The sequence below is a fragment of the Cebus imitator genome, unplaced genomic scaffold, assembly GCF_001604975.1.
Source record: "Cebus imitator isolate Cc_AM_T3 unplaced genomic scaffold, Cebus_imitator-1.0 Scaffold78, whole genome shotgun sequence".
Lineage (NCBI taxonomy): Eukaryota > Metazoa > Chordata > Mammalia > Primates > Cebidae > Cebus > Cebus imitator.
In genome coordinates, this window is record NW_016107393.1 from 2,027,432 (window position 1) to 2,043,464 (window position 16,033).

Sequence of the window (16,033 nt, forward strand, 5' to 3'; positions counted from 1 at the left end):
CTAACATGCTGCGTCTTTCATTAGAACAGAATTTGAAGCCTCACTGGGTGGGCCAATTCCTGCTCTGTTTTCTGCACTGACACGGAATTCATAGGTGCTTCCTTCTTGCAGTCCTGTTACTTTGCATCTGAGATCGGAAACTGGCGTTTTTATTGCTCTCACCCATCGCAGGCTTTTCTTTTCTCTCCTTTCTACATGATATCCTGTGATTTCGCTGCCACCATCATCTGCTGGTCTTTTCCAGCTGACGGTGGCAGTGTTCTTAGTGACATTTGATACGTCTGGTTTTTCAGGAGGGCCGGGAGGACCTGCAAAGCAAGGAAATTTATTAGAAATTCATGATTTCCTAAACTCAGCTATAAATGTTTCCATATTAGTTCTCTCACATGCTCTACATACCAAATCTGTCTACCATTTTGACAGGTTCAGACTGTACAGGCTCTCCTTTGCCATAGTGGTTTACAGCTGAGACCCGGAAGATGTACTCGTTGCCTTGGATAAGTTTGGTTGCCACATGCCTACAAGACTGAATATCTTCAGCAACTACTGTCCACAAAAGTCGACTGGTTTCTCTCTTTTCAAGAATATAGGACTTAATTGGTGAGCCACCATCTTCCAAGGGAGGTGTCCACGTAAGTGTTGCTTTTTCAGCAGAAACGTTACTGATTTCAATAGGACCTGGGGGACCAGGTACATCAAGGACTGTTACCTTCACATGTTCCTCCTTTGTGCCAAAAGGATTGGTAGCAGTGATGGTGTATTCACCAGCATCTTTTCTAGTGGCATACTTGATAGTAAGCATGGAAGATGTTGGGGTTGTAGTTATCTGAGTGATATCTGATGGTCTAATGTCTTTTCCTGCCTTGGACCAACTTGATTTTGGAAGGGGTTTGCCAAGAATGCTAATGGCATTCAAAACAATGGTATCCCCTGCTTTAATTGTTAACCCATCTTTTACTGTGGGATCAAGGACAATTGTTGGTGCCTCTGCAAAGAAAAAAATACATTTTAATCAGAAAAGGAAGGAGGCTTCATTTGCCTTTTTTTTTTTAAACAAAGTATGTAAAAAGTAAAATAGACCTACCATATTCATCCTTGCAAATAATGGTTCCCGTACTTTCTGATGGAGCACTGATGGCACCTGCTGTATTCTTTGCTCTAATTCTGAATTCATATTTTCCACCCTCAACAAGGTCAGTTACAGTAAAGGCACATTCTGGGACATTAACATGGTTGGCTTTCATCCAAGACTTAGAAGGCAGATCTCGCTTCTCCACTATATATCCAGTTATCTTATGACCACCATCATATTTAGGTTCAGTCCAAATGAGAGTCACTGAATTCCTTGTTACGTTAATAACCTCAGGTTTTCCAGGAGGATCTAAAACATAAAAACAAAACCAGTCAAACAAATACCAATGTTTTCTTCATGCAGAAAATGCACCTGGGTTTTTCTTCACATAATGACTTACCAATCGGGTCCAGTGCCACGACAGGCTCTGATGGTAGGCTTGGCTTGCCAACACCTGCTAAATTGATTGCCATAACTCGGAATTCATATTCAAGACCTTCAGTTAATCCTGTCACTTTAAAGTCTCTCATCCTTATTGGAGTCTTGTTAGCTCTCTTCCACATAAGGCTGTTTCTTTCCTTGAACTCGAGATGATACCCTACAAAAGAGCCAGGGATATATCAATTCACATACAAAGTGTAAATGCAGCTTGATTTTACAATATATATGTGTTGCCCAAATTATTTATATATATCCACATGTATTGAACAAGTAATCATTCTTGCTAGTGTTTATACTTTTATTACCCAAGCATAGTGCCATTCTTTTCCTCTTGGAATATGCATAGTTGTTTTCTTTTCTGGTGAACAATTTTAACTTACAAACTAGATGTTATAATTAAGGAAGACTTTATTAACTATTACATTAGGAGATTTTCAATAAAATTAAACATTAACCATATGTACTGAAAGAAAAACACATGACTATATAAACAGTGTTATCAATAAGCACACATTCAACTGTTCTCAGGGAAATATTTGTGAGGAACCTTGATGTAAAAGCTGTAGGATAAGAACAAAATACCTGTAATTGGAGAGCCACCTGTTTTCCTGGGGTCAGTCCAAGTTAGAGATACTGAATCATGTCTGACATCCACAATATTGGGAGGTGGGGGAGCATCAGGCACATCTAGAAAAAAGTAGATAATGAAAGATTTATAATAAGATGCCTCCTCAAAATCACATTTTGCTTTATGTCTTCTAAATTTAAGACACTTACCAAATGGATGTCTAGCAACAATTGGTTCCGATTTCAGGCCTTCCCCTACACCATATTTATTTTCGGCACTGACCCTGAAGGTATATTCCATGCCCTCATGAAGTCTGGTTACCCTAAAGGTGGTTTTCTGGACAGCTGAGGCACACGTCACCCACTTGTTGTTCACAGAATCCCTTTTCTCTAGGATATAGTTGGTGATTTCAGAACCTCCGTCATCCTTTGGAGGACCCCACTTTAAGGTCATGGCTTCTGCTGTGACTTCATCAAATTTTATTGGTCCAGTGGGGATGCCAGGCTTGCCAACAACCTTTATGGAGATAGTTCCTTCCTTTGTGCCAGCAATGTTCTTCAGTGTGATTGTGTATTTTCCAGCATCAGATTTTTGGCAATCATATACTATAAGAGTTGTGTTAACTGCAGATGACTCAACACTGACTCTAGTGTCAGTTGCTAGAGGATCTTCCCCTTTCTTCCAGGAGACTGATGGAGCTGGCTTGCCTTTTATGGGGATCTTAAGCCGGAAGTTGCTGTTTTCTTTAGCCAAGTAGCACAAATCAGGTAGATCCTTTAAGTCAAGATCAGGAGCCACTGTAAAATAGTAGTGATAAATTACTGTTACTTTTAAGGCCAGGCAATTAATTTTTTCAGATCATTCTAGCTTTTAACAAATTTTTAGATAAGCTAGTGAGTAGAACACAAGAGTGCACTTTCGATGACAATAAAAGAAAAATAAAGACACGTGGGTAGAGACTTACCAACATCATCCCTTGCCACAACAGTGATTTCGCTTGGGGTTCCTTCTCCATTTTCATTCTCAGCACACACTCTGAAGGTATATTCCTTCCCTTCGGTCAAATCTTTTGTGGAGTACTGTTGGCTTAAGGACTTCATAACTCTTTGCCACTTATTGTCTTCAGTCATGAAATCAACTACATATCCAGTAATTCTACTTCCACCATCACTATGAGGCTTTTTCCAGCCAATGCTACAAGATGACTTAGTTATAGATGTCACTTTCAGGTCCACAACTGGTCCAGGAGTTTCTAAAGCAAAGGAGAAATGATAAGTCTAAGCCCCAGATAACCAAGGTAGGATGTCACTCAAAATGATGGGATGATGGTTCATTTGCTTACGGGAAGCTTTGACAGCATCACGAGTTTCACCAGGATCACCAATGCCATACTCATTTTCAGCAAACACTCGGAAGAAGTAGGATTTTCCCTCCTCCAAATTAGACACTCTGAAGCTTGTTTTGGAGCACTCAGTTGTCACCGTCGACCAGGATTTCCTCTCTGCATCACGTTTTTGTATCACGTAATTTATGATGGGGCTGCCACCATCAATAATGGGAGGCTCCCAGGTAACATAAGCAGAGTCTTTGGATACTTCCTTAACAGTCACATTGACAGGTGGCCCAGGAGTATCTGGATAGTGGGTAAATAAGAAATGAAGATGTAAAAAATACCTAAACTATTTTAAAATATATATATGATTCTTTTTTGAAATAGACTTACCAAGCACTTTTACAACAATGGTATATTCCTTTTTACCACAGCTGTTCTCCAGGGTCAAGATATATTTTCCTGCATCATATTTGTTCACATTTTCACAGCGCAAGAAAGTGTCAAAGTCAGTTGACTTTATGTCCAGTCCAATCCTGTCTCTTAGATTGACATTTGGTTTAGACCAAGTAATCTTTGGAGGTGGGCGTCCTTTTACTGGTACATATAGTCTCATAGTAACTCCAGCACGTAATATGAGTGTCTTCCTTAAGTCTGCATCAAGTTCTCCCTCAGGTGGAACTGTTTAATTTTGGGTGAAGAAAATTAAATAAAAATTTAATAGTCAAATGTATTTCCAAGGACTGGCCTTATCACTCCCAAAATACATTTCTTTTCTAGAGCCAATTTCTTGTTCTTTAAAGCCTCCTTAATATAATTCTCAAAACCATTTTTATATTCTGTACTAATTGTTGATTTTTCCATCTTCCACTATGCTTTAGGCTTAACCAGGTTTTCCCCGGAGGATCTGTACCTCCTCTTTCATGAGTCTTATGTACCCTCAAACACTACATATATTGAAGGAAAGTAGACAATTGATGTTTGGCTCCCTTTCATTCTTGTTTTTTCCTTTCTATATTCCATGAAAGTATTCTGCCATATATTCTAGCTCTCTTTATTATTTCATGGTAGGAAGAAAAGTACATTGAGGGTGACATACAATATCAAGTAATTCAAATAAAGTGGAAATTATCATGGAGAATAAGCAAATAGAAGAAATAGGAAGAAGGGAGATTAAGACGGAGAGCCCACCAGTCGCATACTTAGGGAGATGGTGGATTGGAAAACAAAAACCATAATAATAATAAATAGCTCACTACTTAGTTAAAAGGCCTCTTTATTCTCAAAATAAAATTCATACACTCCAATAAAATTCTCACATTCCATGTCTTTTGAAGACATGAAATTCTTATATATATGAAAAGCTTTTCAAAACCACAAATCATTTGTATTTGATTTGCTTGATCTACAATACTGTGAAGAACCCGCCCAGCTCTCCTCAAAAGCACTCCAAAAATAAACTAATCTATCTAAGGGAATTCTATTCCCCCTCTTAGAATATGATTAATAAGAAAAGCCTTATGTATTCCCCCGGTAATACTTACTTAAGATGTCCTTGGGATAGTGTTTATCTGGCACATCGCTGGGGTCACTGTATCCAATCTTATTAACGGCATACACACGGAATTGATATTGTGTGTCTTCCATCAGACCAGTAACCTCGAAGCGGGTTTTCTGTAGATTTTGTGGTAAATTGCACCTCACCCAGTTATCAGAGTCAGCCCGTTTTACTTCAACGAGATAACCAATGATAGGGCTGCCGCCATCATAGGCTGGCTTGCCCCAAGATAGACTCACGGAGCTACGAGTTGTATCATATACTTTAGGGAAAGCTGGTGGGCCAGGAGGATCTGAGAATAAATAATGATAGGAAATTTTCATTAAAAACTCCTTCCTGGGTGTTTAATGCTGCTGTTAACACAGGATAAGGAACTCACTCATGAAAACTTACACTGAGGGTCTCGAGCATAAGCGGCCTTGGATGCATCACTGGGTTTGCCTGGTCCAGCTTTATTTATAGCTATAACACGGAACTCATATTCGGTACCTTCTTGAAGACCTGTTGCTTTTAATGTTCTTTCTATAATAGGTTTTCTGTTGACCTTAGTCCAGTTAACTGCCTGGGTTTCCCGCTTTTCAAGCAAATAGCCAGTAATGGGTGAGCCACCATCATCTGCTGGTGGCTTCCAGCTGACTGTCATGTGATCTTTGGTTATGTTGCTAATAACAGGAGGATCACAGCGTCCTGGTGGGTCTGCAGAAATTGATTGAAAAGTTAATTTTTAATTTCCCAGGCTACAAGGTAATATTTAAACAGTAAAATAAAAAACCACCGGGAAATGTTCCTACCATATGGGTTTTTGGCAATTGCTGGTTCGGTGAAGACTGGATCGCCTACTCCGTATTTATTTTCAGCACAAATACGGAACTGATACTCATGGCCCTCTATAAGTTTCTCCACGCTGCAGCTAGTGATAGGCACAGTTGCGGAGACCTGAGCCCAGTTGGGCCTGCTTGTTTCACGTTTGTCAACAATATAGTTGGTAATTTCTGAGCCTCCATCTTCAAGAGGTGGTTCCCAAGATAGCATTGCACGATCTGAATACATTTTGTTTATTTTAACAGATGCTGGAGGACCCGGTTTATCTGAAAGAATAGGAAGAAGAGTGAAGTCTTTCACTAAAATATGTGGAATGGGGAATGAATATAGAGTAGAGGTCTGGAGACCTGGGCTGTAGTCTTTCTACTGTCAATTAATTTCCTATATGACCTAGGAAATTAATTTTTTAGAATCATAATTTCTTCATTTGTAAAATTAGGTAATTGAAATATGTGATTTCTAATGCTCTTTTTAGCTCTAAAACATGGTTCTGTGATAAGAATAATTCTATGTTTAGGAAATATACATCAGAATATGGATCTCTTTTCCCACATTATTTTGTAAATCCTATTTACGTTCCATTAACCAAAGTAAAATATGTGATTCTAATGATGTATACTAATTACCTAACACTTTAAGCTTAATGGTGGCTGATTTAGAACCACTTGAATTTTCAGCAGTAATGGTATAGTCTCCTGAGTCCTTCCGGTTCACACTGAATAGCTCCAAGGTGCACAGATTCCGCTGCATGGCCATCTTTATGCCTTCTGCTGGTTTTAGCAGTGTGCCATCTTTCTTCCAAGAAACCGTTGGCATTGGTTTACCAAAAACAGTAGCATCCAAGCAGACATTAGTTCCAGCTTTCACAGTAAGCAAAGATTTCATAGCCACACTCAGGTCTATCCTGGGAGGGACTGGAACGAAATAAGTGAAAGGATTTACTATATGCAAAGCCATATTATGTAATCTTTATTAGTAACAGTTGGAAATTCATATGCTGCCTCTTTCAAGAATGGAATTTTAATGTTATTTTTATTTTTAATAAACAATAATCACACTCTCAAATAACTATTGAAATTATATAGTTCTCACAGTTGTGTATCCTGCTTTTTATTTTTGCATGTTATTACGATTCTGCATAATCATAATGGTTGTGTCTATACACAAAGTATCATTTTATTTTTACTTTTTTCCTTAGGTGTATATTTAGTTTTGAATTAGGAAAAATGATCATCATGAATGCTGTTACATCTTTGCCTATAATACTCAGCAGAATCTTACCATTTTCTGCAAGGACAGTCACTGGATCAGAAGGTTCAGAAGGTGGGCTAATGTTTACTGCGGTCCTGGCAATGGCTCTAAATTGATACTGGGCATTCTCTTCTAGACCAGTAGCTGTGTACTCTTCCTGGGGAATCTGGTGAGGTGCAGTATTGCACCGTACCCATTTATCACCAGGAAGTTTGCAAGCTTCCACGAAATAGCCAATAATTTTACTGCCTCCATCATGCTTTGGACGAGCCCAGATTAGAGATACAGTACTCTTGGTGACATCAATAACTTCAGGTTTCCCAGGAGGATCTAAAACAAAAAGAGGTACACTCACCATTTATCTTACTAGCAGAAGTTTAAACTTCCATATTTCACATTATCATCCCTGTTGCTAAGTAACAATCTCAACAGGATAACAATTACCCATTTTAATAATTGTCCAACTAGTATGCACTTTTGAGTCCTGATCTATACTTTAAGGAAAATTTTATGTCCTTTTCTTTTTTTAAATATGTATTTTCATTTTAAGAGATAGAACATATTCTTAAATGGAAGTAGTAATCTTCAGATCTCTACTACTGTCTTTATCTTGGAGTCCAAATCTTAGACTCCAAGATTAAATGGGCCTCCCTAATACTAAACAACAACAACAAAAACCTCCATAATACTAAACAACAACAACAACAACTTACCAACTGGCATTCTTGCAGTTACATATTCTGTGGGTTTGCTGGGTGGGCTGGATCCAGCTTTGTTTAGGGCATAGATTCTGAATGAATACTCAAGACCTTCTACTAGGCCAGCACAAGGATATTCAGTTGACCGGACAAGAGTATCATTGGCTTTCACCCACAGCAAACTGTTTCTTTCCTTGCGTTCAATCAGATAACCAGTAATGGGACTCCCTCCATCACTGTCTGGTCTGTCCCATGCAACAAAAATACAGTCTTTGTTGACTTTGGTGACTCGTGCATTCTTTGGTTCACTAGGAACACCTGGGGATGAAGACAAAGAAAATGTCAGTTTCTATGTTAAGGAACAGACTAGAACAACCTTTTTCCTTTTTCACAAAAACATACCAAATGGGAACTCTGCAAGCATCTTTGGAGATGTGAGAGGCTCTGAAATGCCAAATCGGTTTTCAGCACGGACCCGGAAGATGTACTCCTGGCCTGGGATCAGCTTTCCAACCCTGCAGGAAGTTTTTGTGACTGAAGCTAGAGCCGTGACCCAGTCACCTCGGCTTACATCACACTTCTCCACTATATAATTGGTGATGTTACTGCCTCCATCCTCCAGAGGGATGTGCCATGACAGGGAGCAAGCATCGGCGTCTATATCAGAAATGTCAAATGGAGGCTGAGGGGGGCCGGGGGCATCTGCATGAACCAAGAGGAAAGAAATGTAAGAACTGAGACCTGATTGGTAAAATGTTCCTGAGCTTCATATTTAGATGACCATTTGTCCAATACTTAACCTACCCATGACTATAACTTTGACTTTCTGAGTGTCTATCCCAGAACTGTTCTCTGCTGTGAGGCTGTAGTAACTACTGTCTTTCCTAGTCACATCTTTTATGATCAGAATTGAAGAGCTCTCTGCTTTATGCACTGCCAGGTGGCTGGATGTGACAACTTCATCTTCTCCTTTTTTCCATTTACAGGTGGGATGAGGCTTTCCATATACATGGGCTTCAATTCGGAGTTTTTTCCCAGCTTTGATAGTAATTTGCTCTGGCATAAGGATCTTTGGTGGCACTGAAAGTAAAATTAAAAGATTTTAATTTTGGGGAGATGGTTAAGTTTCTTCTAGTGGAGAACTCTACTGGTGTTTAAGTTGTGGCTTACAACCCACAACTTAAATATGTGAGTTCAAATTAATGCTTGTATTAGAGCCAATATATTTTTTAAAAGACAGAATAGGATAGAAAACATAAGAGTACACATGACAATGGGTGTGTATTGTTTCAGGAAATGTTTTTTAGTTATATATGTGTTTGTATAAGTTTATTTACTATGTGTTGGTGGCCCACCCGCATGTTTGAAAGCCACTCTTCTCTATTGTTTTTTAAGTATTTCTAGAACTACATTCCTACATATAAAAGAAATTCTAATAAACCTATCACATGATATAAATGAAGCAACGACTACTTACACAGTTGTTCTTTGGCTTCGTATACTCCTTCAGCTTCTCTTGGCAAACTGACTCCAACAGCATTTCTTGCCGCTACTCTAAATTTGTATTTCTTTCCTTCCTTTAGGCCAGTAACAACAAGGCTGAGATCTTTTACCACTGAGTACTCTGTCCAGCGATCTGCAGGCTGCTCTTCTTCTCTGTAACTAATGATATAGCCATCGATTTTAGCACCTCCATCACGCAGGGGAGGTAACCAGGCTAAGGTGGCACTGTTCTTTGTCATTTCAGTCACCTCTAATTTCCTCGGGGGATCTGGCTCACCTGGAAGAAAAACATAATTTAGAAAATTACCTAGGTAACCTGATCAATTTCCCTTTATTAACGTACACAGGAGTTTTAGTATGCCATTTGCTCCAATGCATATAGAACCTGTAGTTCAGTACATTAAAAGTAAAACATACTAGATGAGACAGATCAAAAAAGTGTTTAATGAGTAAGATAGATATTTATTATGCTATTTGGATTTTTACAAATGAAATCTCTTTCAGAAGTGGATTAAAATGGTATTAGTATTTTGACCTTGCTAAAATAGGAGACTGGAGTTAAAAGGAGGAAGAAAACATAATACTTACTTAGAGGATCTGACGCAAGTACTGGTTTGGGGACATCTGTTGGGACGCCAGGGCCATATTCATTGACAGCAGTTACTCTGAAGTAATACTCATTCCCAGGGACAAGATTGGTTACTCGGAAGCTTGTTTTCTTAACCTCTGGGGTAACGGTTGACCATGTCTTCCTCTCTGCCTCACGTTTCTCCACAATATAATGTGTCACTTGGCTGCCACCATCATTTTCAGGAGGGGCCCAGGACACATGGCATGATGTTTTGGTGACATCTGAGACTTTCAAATCAGACACAGGTCCAGGAGTATCTGTAAAGAATCATAAAATCAGATATATGTGTCTCCTCAGCATCCTATTAACAAATTCATTTTTGAAGGGGAAGGGAGAAGCATTTTAGTAACCCACCTAATACTCTGACATTTACGAATACAGCCTTTTCTCCTGCTGGGTTCACAAGTGTTAAGGAATATTTTCCTGAGTCATCACGGGTAGAGTTGGGGATGACGAGGAAGGCCATCGTGTCAAGCAGATCAACTTGTCCTTTTCTGACCACATTATCAATGCCTACTTTTCGCCAAGTGACTTTAGGGGTTGGTCGTCCTCTCACTAGGGCAAAGAGACGAATAGGGCATCCTGCTCTCACTGTGACCAGTTTTCTCATGCTGGCATCCAACTCAATCTCCGGAGGTTCTGAAATGACATTTAGGTCATTAGTTGATTTGTCAGAATGTGAGCAAGTCATAAGAAATTAAGTGTGAATGAATCAAGTGCTAAAGGAAGGACGTACCTAGAATTTCTTTAGGTTTGATAGCTTCCTTTAGCTCTGCAGGGCGTCCAATACCAACTTGGTTTTGGGCACACACCCTGAACTCATATTCCTGGTTTTCATCCAAGCTGGTAACAGCGAATTCCATGCGTACAAGCTGTGCTGCAGCATTACACCGTTTCCAGCCTTCATCAGGAGATGCATCTGCTATTTTTGGTCTCATTTCCACAACATATCCAATTATTGGTGCACCACCATCATAGACTGGTTTTCCCCATGCAAGAGTTATGGAATGTTTGGTTGTATCAACCACTTTGAAATTGGTTGGTGGACCAGGTGGCTCTGAAAATAAAATATAAGAATAAATATACATATGGTTAACTACTGCTACTGATACTTCAATGTGTAATTTTATATAGTCTATTCTTAGTTAATCAAAGATAGATAATCTAAAGTTGATGTAATATCAGAAAAAACAAGGACATCCTACCTATGGGGTCTTTTGCCACCACCGGTCTTGATGGCAAGCTTGGTTCTCCAATTCCAATTTCATTTTCTGCCTTGACACGGAACTGATATTCATGGTCTGGGAGGAGATTCTGTACTTTCATACGTCTCTCAGGGATCGCACTCTTGTTAACAGGGACCCATCGTGTTGAATGCTTTTCCTTTTTCTCCAAGAAGTATCCTGTTATAGACTTTCCACCATCATATTCAGGTGGATTCCAAACCACAGTCATCTCTTCTCTGCTTACTTTAGTGACTTCTGGGGGATCAGGGCGACCAGGTTTATCATACTTGGTTTTTGCTATGACTGGTTTACTTTCTGTTGGAGGCCCTGTGCCTATTTTATTTTCTGCACGGACTCTGAAAATGTATTCATTTCCTTCTATGAGACGTGTTACTGTAGTACCAGGCGTCAAGACAGTCGCAGAATAGGTAGACCAAACCATTCTCTTGGTCTCACATTTTTCTAGAATATAATTTTGGATTTCACAGCCACCATCATCTTCTGGTGGATCCCAGCGAATAGTACACCTATCACTGGACACATCAACAATTTTCAGATTTCTCACAGGACCAGGTTTATCTAAAACGTTGACAGTGGCATAGGCTACAAAACTGCCAGCTGTGTTAGTTGCTGTAACTACATATTTACCACCATCACTTCGCTTTGCTTTAGTAAGAGAAAATTTAGAAGAATCAGCACTGGTATCAATCTTGACCCTTGGTGATCTTGTCAAGTCTGTAGCATCTTTGTCCTTGGTCCATGAAACTTCTGGGAATGGTTTGCCTCTAACCCCTGCCTCAAGCCTAATAGTGTCCCCTGCTTTGACAGTTAGGACCCCACTTAATTTCAGCTCAAGTACTGGTTTTTGTAAGTCCTCTTTCACAACAACTTCCTCTGTCTTCACCCAGTCACTTTCTCCACCTTCATTCTTTGTTTGCACTCTGAACTCATAAATCTGGTTTTCAACACATCTGTCAACCATGTAGTGAGTTTCTTTAATGCTTCCTTTATGCACTCTTTCCCAGTCATCAGAGCCCTTCAGCCTTCTCTCAACATGATATGACAGATTTGGACTGCCACCGTCATAATCAGGCCTCCGCCACTTTAGGTAGACAAATGTCTTTCCTTTATCTGCAATGTGAAGGTTTTCAGGCTCACCTGGTCTGTCAATAGGGTTAATAGCCAGAATGGGAGTTTTTGTTTCAATGGTTGGCCCAACACCTACTTTATTCTCTGCACAAACTCGGAAATAGTATTCATTGTTGGCTAAAAGATTGGCCTTGATTAATCGTTTAGTGACATCTGAAGCAACAATTGACCAGCCTTTCTGGTTTGGTTTGCGATATTCCACTATGAAGTTTGTTATTTCTGAGCCACCATTATCTAGTGGATTTTCCCAAGAAATTGTACAGTTCTCTTTGGTTACATTGGTAACCTTCAAATTCTGGCAAGGCCCAGGTCTGTCAAGGACATTAACGATGGCTGAACCTTGGGCATGTCCACTGCTGTTCTTAGCTGAGATGATGTACTTGCCATGATCAGCTCTAATGGCTTCTTTAATTTGTAACTCAACACGAGGTAGATCCTGAATAAGGTCCACCCGCTTTTCTCGGACCAATACTTTGCCTTCCTTAGTCCAAGTTATGTCTGGTTCAGGTCTGCCTTTGACTCGAGCTAGAATGCGGATAGTTTGGCCCACTCTCACGGTAATAACATCACGACAGGTAACATCAAGTTCTACTTCTGGAGGATGAAGGATATCTTTTGCAATCACAGATTCTGCTAGTTCTCTTGGTTCACCCTCTCCTACAATATTAGCTGCCTTTATACGGAATCTGTACTCATTTCCTTCAATTAGTCCAGGCACCCTACAGGCACATTGCCTAATGAGTTCATCTTTATTAATCCTGCTCCATTGTGCTGTGCCAGGTTTCTGACATTCCACTACATATCCTAGAATGGGGCTACCACCATCACTGAGAGGCTTTGTCCACACCAAGTCAGCTGTTTCTCTGCTCTTGTCTTTCAGTTTAGGATTAATAGGTGGTCCAGGTGGTTTGATGGGCCGGCAAGCTTTTATTGGATCAGAACTTGGGGATGGATTGCTTAGTCCTGCAAGATTTTCAGCAAAAACTCTAAACTCATATGTATTTCCTTCATAGAGACCAGTCACTCTGAACTTCAGGTCAGCGATAGGTGTTTTGTTGACCCTCACCCATTTTCCAGTTATTTCACGACGTTCCACATAGTAGCCAGTTATTGGACTGCCACCATCAGATTTTGGCAGGGTCCAAGACACTGTTGCTGCATTTTCAGTAATGTCAGTAACCACTGGTTTACCAGGAGGAGATGGAGGACTAAATTTATGCTTAGCAACAGTGGGTATGGAGTCAAGGGGAGGACCAACACCCATCTTATTCTCTGCTCTAACTCGGAAAATGTATTCACAGCCTTTCTGCAGATGTGGGATTTTCAGCTTTGTCTTACTGCTTCCTGAAGAGACAACACCCCAAGTGTCTTTCCTTGTATCTTGTTTCTCAACAATATAATTTATCACAGGGGTTCCTCCATCATCCTTAGGCGGCTGCCATGAGATAGTCATGTGTTCAGGGGTAACATCCAGAATATTAATAGGACCTGTTGGTGGCCCAGGAACATCAAGAACAGTAAGATGTACAGCTACTGTTTTGCTACCAGCTGCATTGGAAACTGTGATTTGATATTCCCCAGTGTCTCTCCTTAAGCAATTCTTAATGGTAAGTACTGATGAGAAGTTGTCTGTTTCAACTGTGTAGTGCTCATCTGTTTTAATCTCACTCCCATCAGTTGTCCACTTTGCAGTAGGAACAGGCACACCTCTTATAATAGCGGGGAATCTGACTGTGGTTCCAGCCTTTACCACAAGACCTTCAATTAATTTCACATCTAGCTCCACGGATGGAGGCACTGAAAAACAAACATGAAAAAATTAGATTTTGATCTTCACCTACATGAATAATTAAAAAAAAACAGGATAATACTGCTAGTCCAAAAATTACCTAGTTTTTCTTGACATTCTATCGGGATTGTTGTGTCTGGGAGACCAAGACCCACAATATTTTCAGCTTTTACACGGAATCTATAGGTCTTTCCTTGTTGTAATCCAGTAACAACACACTCTAAGTTTGTCACAGTCTTAAATTTAATCCAGTCTTGGGTGCCTTCTTCTTGATATTCCACCAAATATCCAGTGATTGGAGAACCACCATCACGATCTGGCTTGTTCCAGACGAGGGAGACTTCAGTCTTGTCAACATCTACATGGTGCAGGTCCTTGGGTGGCCCTGGAGGATCTTTTCAAAGAAGAATTTATGATGAAAAAAGAATATTCTTAAAGATAGTCAAACAGTAGTTTTGTATTCAGAGAAAGCAACTTACGGAGAGGATCCAGAGCCTTGATAGGTTTCGGTGTTTCAACAAAAGGACCACGTCCATACTGGTTCTCTGCAGCTACTCTGAAGAGGTACTGGTTGCCTTCATTCAGATGTTTAGCCAAGTGACTCTTTTTCTTTGATGTAGCTGAGAGAGGTGACCACTGGGCGGTGGCAACATCTCTCCTCTCAACCACATAATTGGTAATAACTGAACCACCATCATCCAGTGGTTCTTTCCAAGTAAGGTAACAAGAATCTTTCCTAATTTCACTGACTTCCAGATCTCTAGGTGGCCCAGGTTTATCTAAAAAGTGTTAAATAACAGTTTTATAAGTAATTTTATCCAAATAAGAGCTCAAAATTATCAAAATTTATTTTTAATGGAATAAGTATTGAGATTCTTACCTAATACAAGTACTTTTACTGAGACAGTTTTTGAACCAGCTGGATTCTCCACTGTTAAAGAGTAAATTCCACTGTCTTCATGGGCAGCATTACGAATTTCAAGCTTGCTACCAACTGGAGTCACATCAATTCTTGCTTTAGTTGGAACCTCTCTGTCTTCTTTTTTCCAAGTTACTTTTGGGAATGGCACTCCTTTGATGACAGCACTAAGTCTTAGAGTATCACCAACCTTAATGTGTTGTTCTCTTGCCATGTTGGCATCAAGAATCAACTCAGGGGGTTCTAGAACAAAGAGAACAGAACATTCAGATTTAATCCATAATGCAGATTACAATTAAGTACATACAATCAGACACCTATTTTCCTTGCAAACACAGGTGAGAGCATTTTACTCACCAAGTCTGTCTTTTACTAGGACTGGCTCTGGAACATGAGCTGGGTCTGATTCACCAGCTTCATTGACTGCTAACACTCTGAACTTATAGGTTTGACCATCCCGAAGACCAGTGACTTTATATTTAGTTTCAGGACATGACTCAGGGGTGTGATTGGCTCTTCTCCACTCTTCATCTCCAACTTTCTGGTACTCAACAATGTAACCCAGAATCTTGCTCCCACCATCATGACGTGGTGGCTGCCAAGTTAGATCAACTGAATTACATGTTGTATCTATTGCTTCAGGATTAACAGGTGGACTTGGTTTAGCTAAAAAATAAAAGTAAGAAATGAATTAGAATATAGCTGAAAACAAAGTTAGATAATATGATAGCTGAATAAATGTGTTAACACTATACCAATTGGATCTTTAGCAAAGACTGGTTTGGATGGCGGGCTTGGATCTCCAATGCCAATTTCATTTTCTGCAGAAACCCGGAATTCATACTGACATCCTTCTAGAAGATCAGGAACCCTAAATTTAGTGTATGGATGAATAGGATCTTTGGTAACTCTAGCCCATCGTTTAGACATAGTTTCTCTCTTTTCCAGGATGTAGTTTGTGATGGGCTTTCCTCCATCGTGTGGCTTGTTCCAGGTTACTAAGGCAGAGTCTTTGGTAACTTCTGTAACAACTGGCTGATCAGGTGCATCAGGAACCCCTATAACAAATGTTGGAA

General features: G+C 39.9%; 1 protein-coding gene across 1 annotated transcript in view; it reads right to left on the reverse strand.

Annotated features, from left to right (window-relative positions):
* The window catches only part of TTN (titin), a 271,326-nt gene that overhangs the window by 50,061 nt on the left and 205,232 nt on the right, over positions 1-16,033 (reverse strand). The window contains 27 exon segments of the mRNA XM_037740043.1: positions 6-308; positions 400-987; positions 1,085-1,381; positions 1,473-1,670; positions 2,096-2,200; positions 2,291-2,878; positions 3,046-3,333; positions 3,424-3,714; positions 3,805-4,092; positions 4,956-5,261; positions 5,363-5,665; positions 5,761-6,057; positions 6,418-6,705; positions 7,073-7,372; positions 7,756-8,058; positions 8,143-8,442; positions 8,545-8,820; positions 9,218-9,520; positions 9,832-10,131; positions 10,229-10,513; positions 10,611-10,931; positions 11,080-14,046; positions 14,139-14,432; positions 14,518-14,817; positions 14,919-15,200; positions 15,315-15,623; positions 15,713-16,015. Of these exon segments, the coding sequence (XP_037595971.1) occupies positions 6-308; positions 400-987; positions 1,085-1,381; positions 1,473-1,670; positions 2,096-2,200; positions 2,291-2,878; positions 3,046-3,333; positions 3,424-3,714; positions 3,805-4,092; positions 4,956-5,261; positions 5,363-5,665; positions 5,761-6,057; positions 6,418-6,705; positions 7,073-7,372; positions 7,756-8,058; positions 8,143-8,442; positions 8,545-8,820; positions 9,218-9,520; positions 9,832-10,131; positions 10,229-10,513; positions 10,611-10,931; positions 11,080-14,046; positions 14,139-14,432; positions 14,518-14,817; positions 14,919-15,200; positions 15,315-15,623; positions 15,713-16,015 (10,983 nt within the window).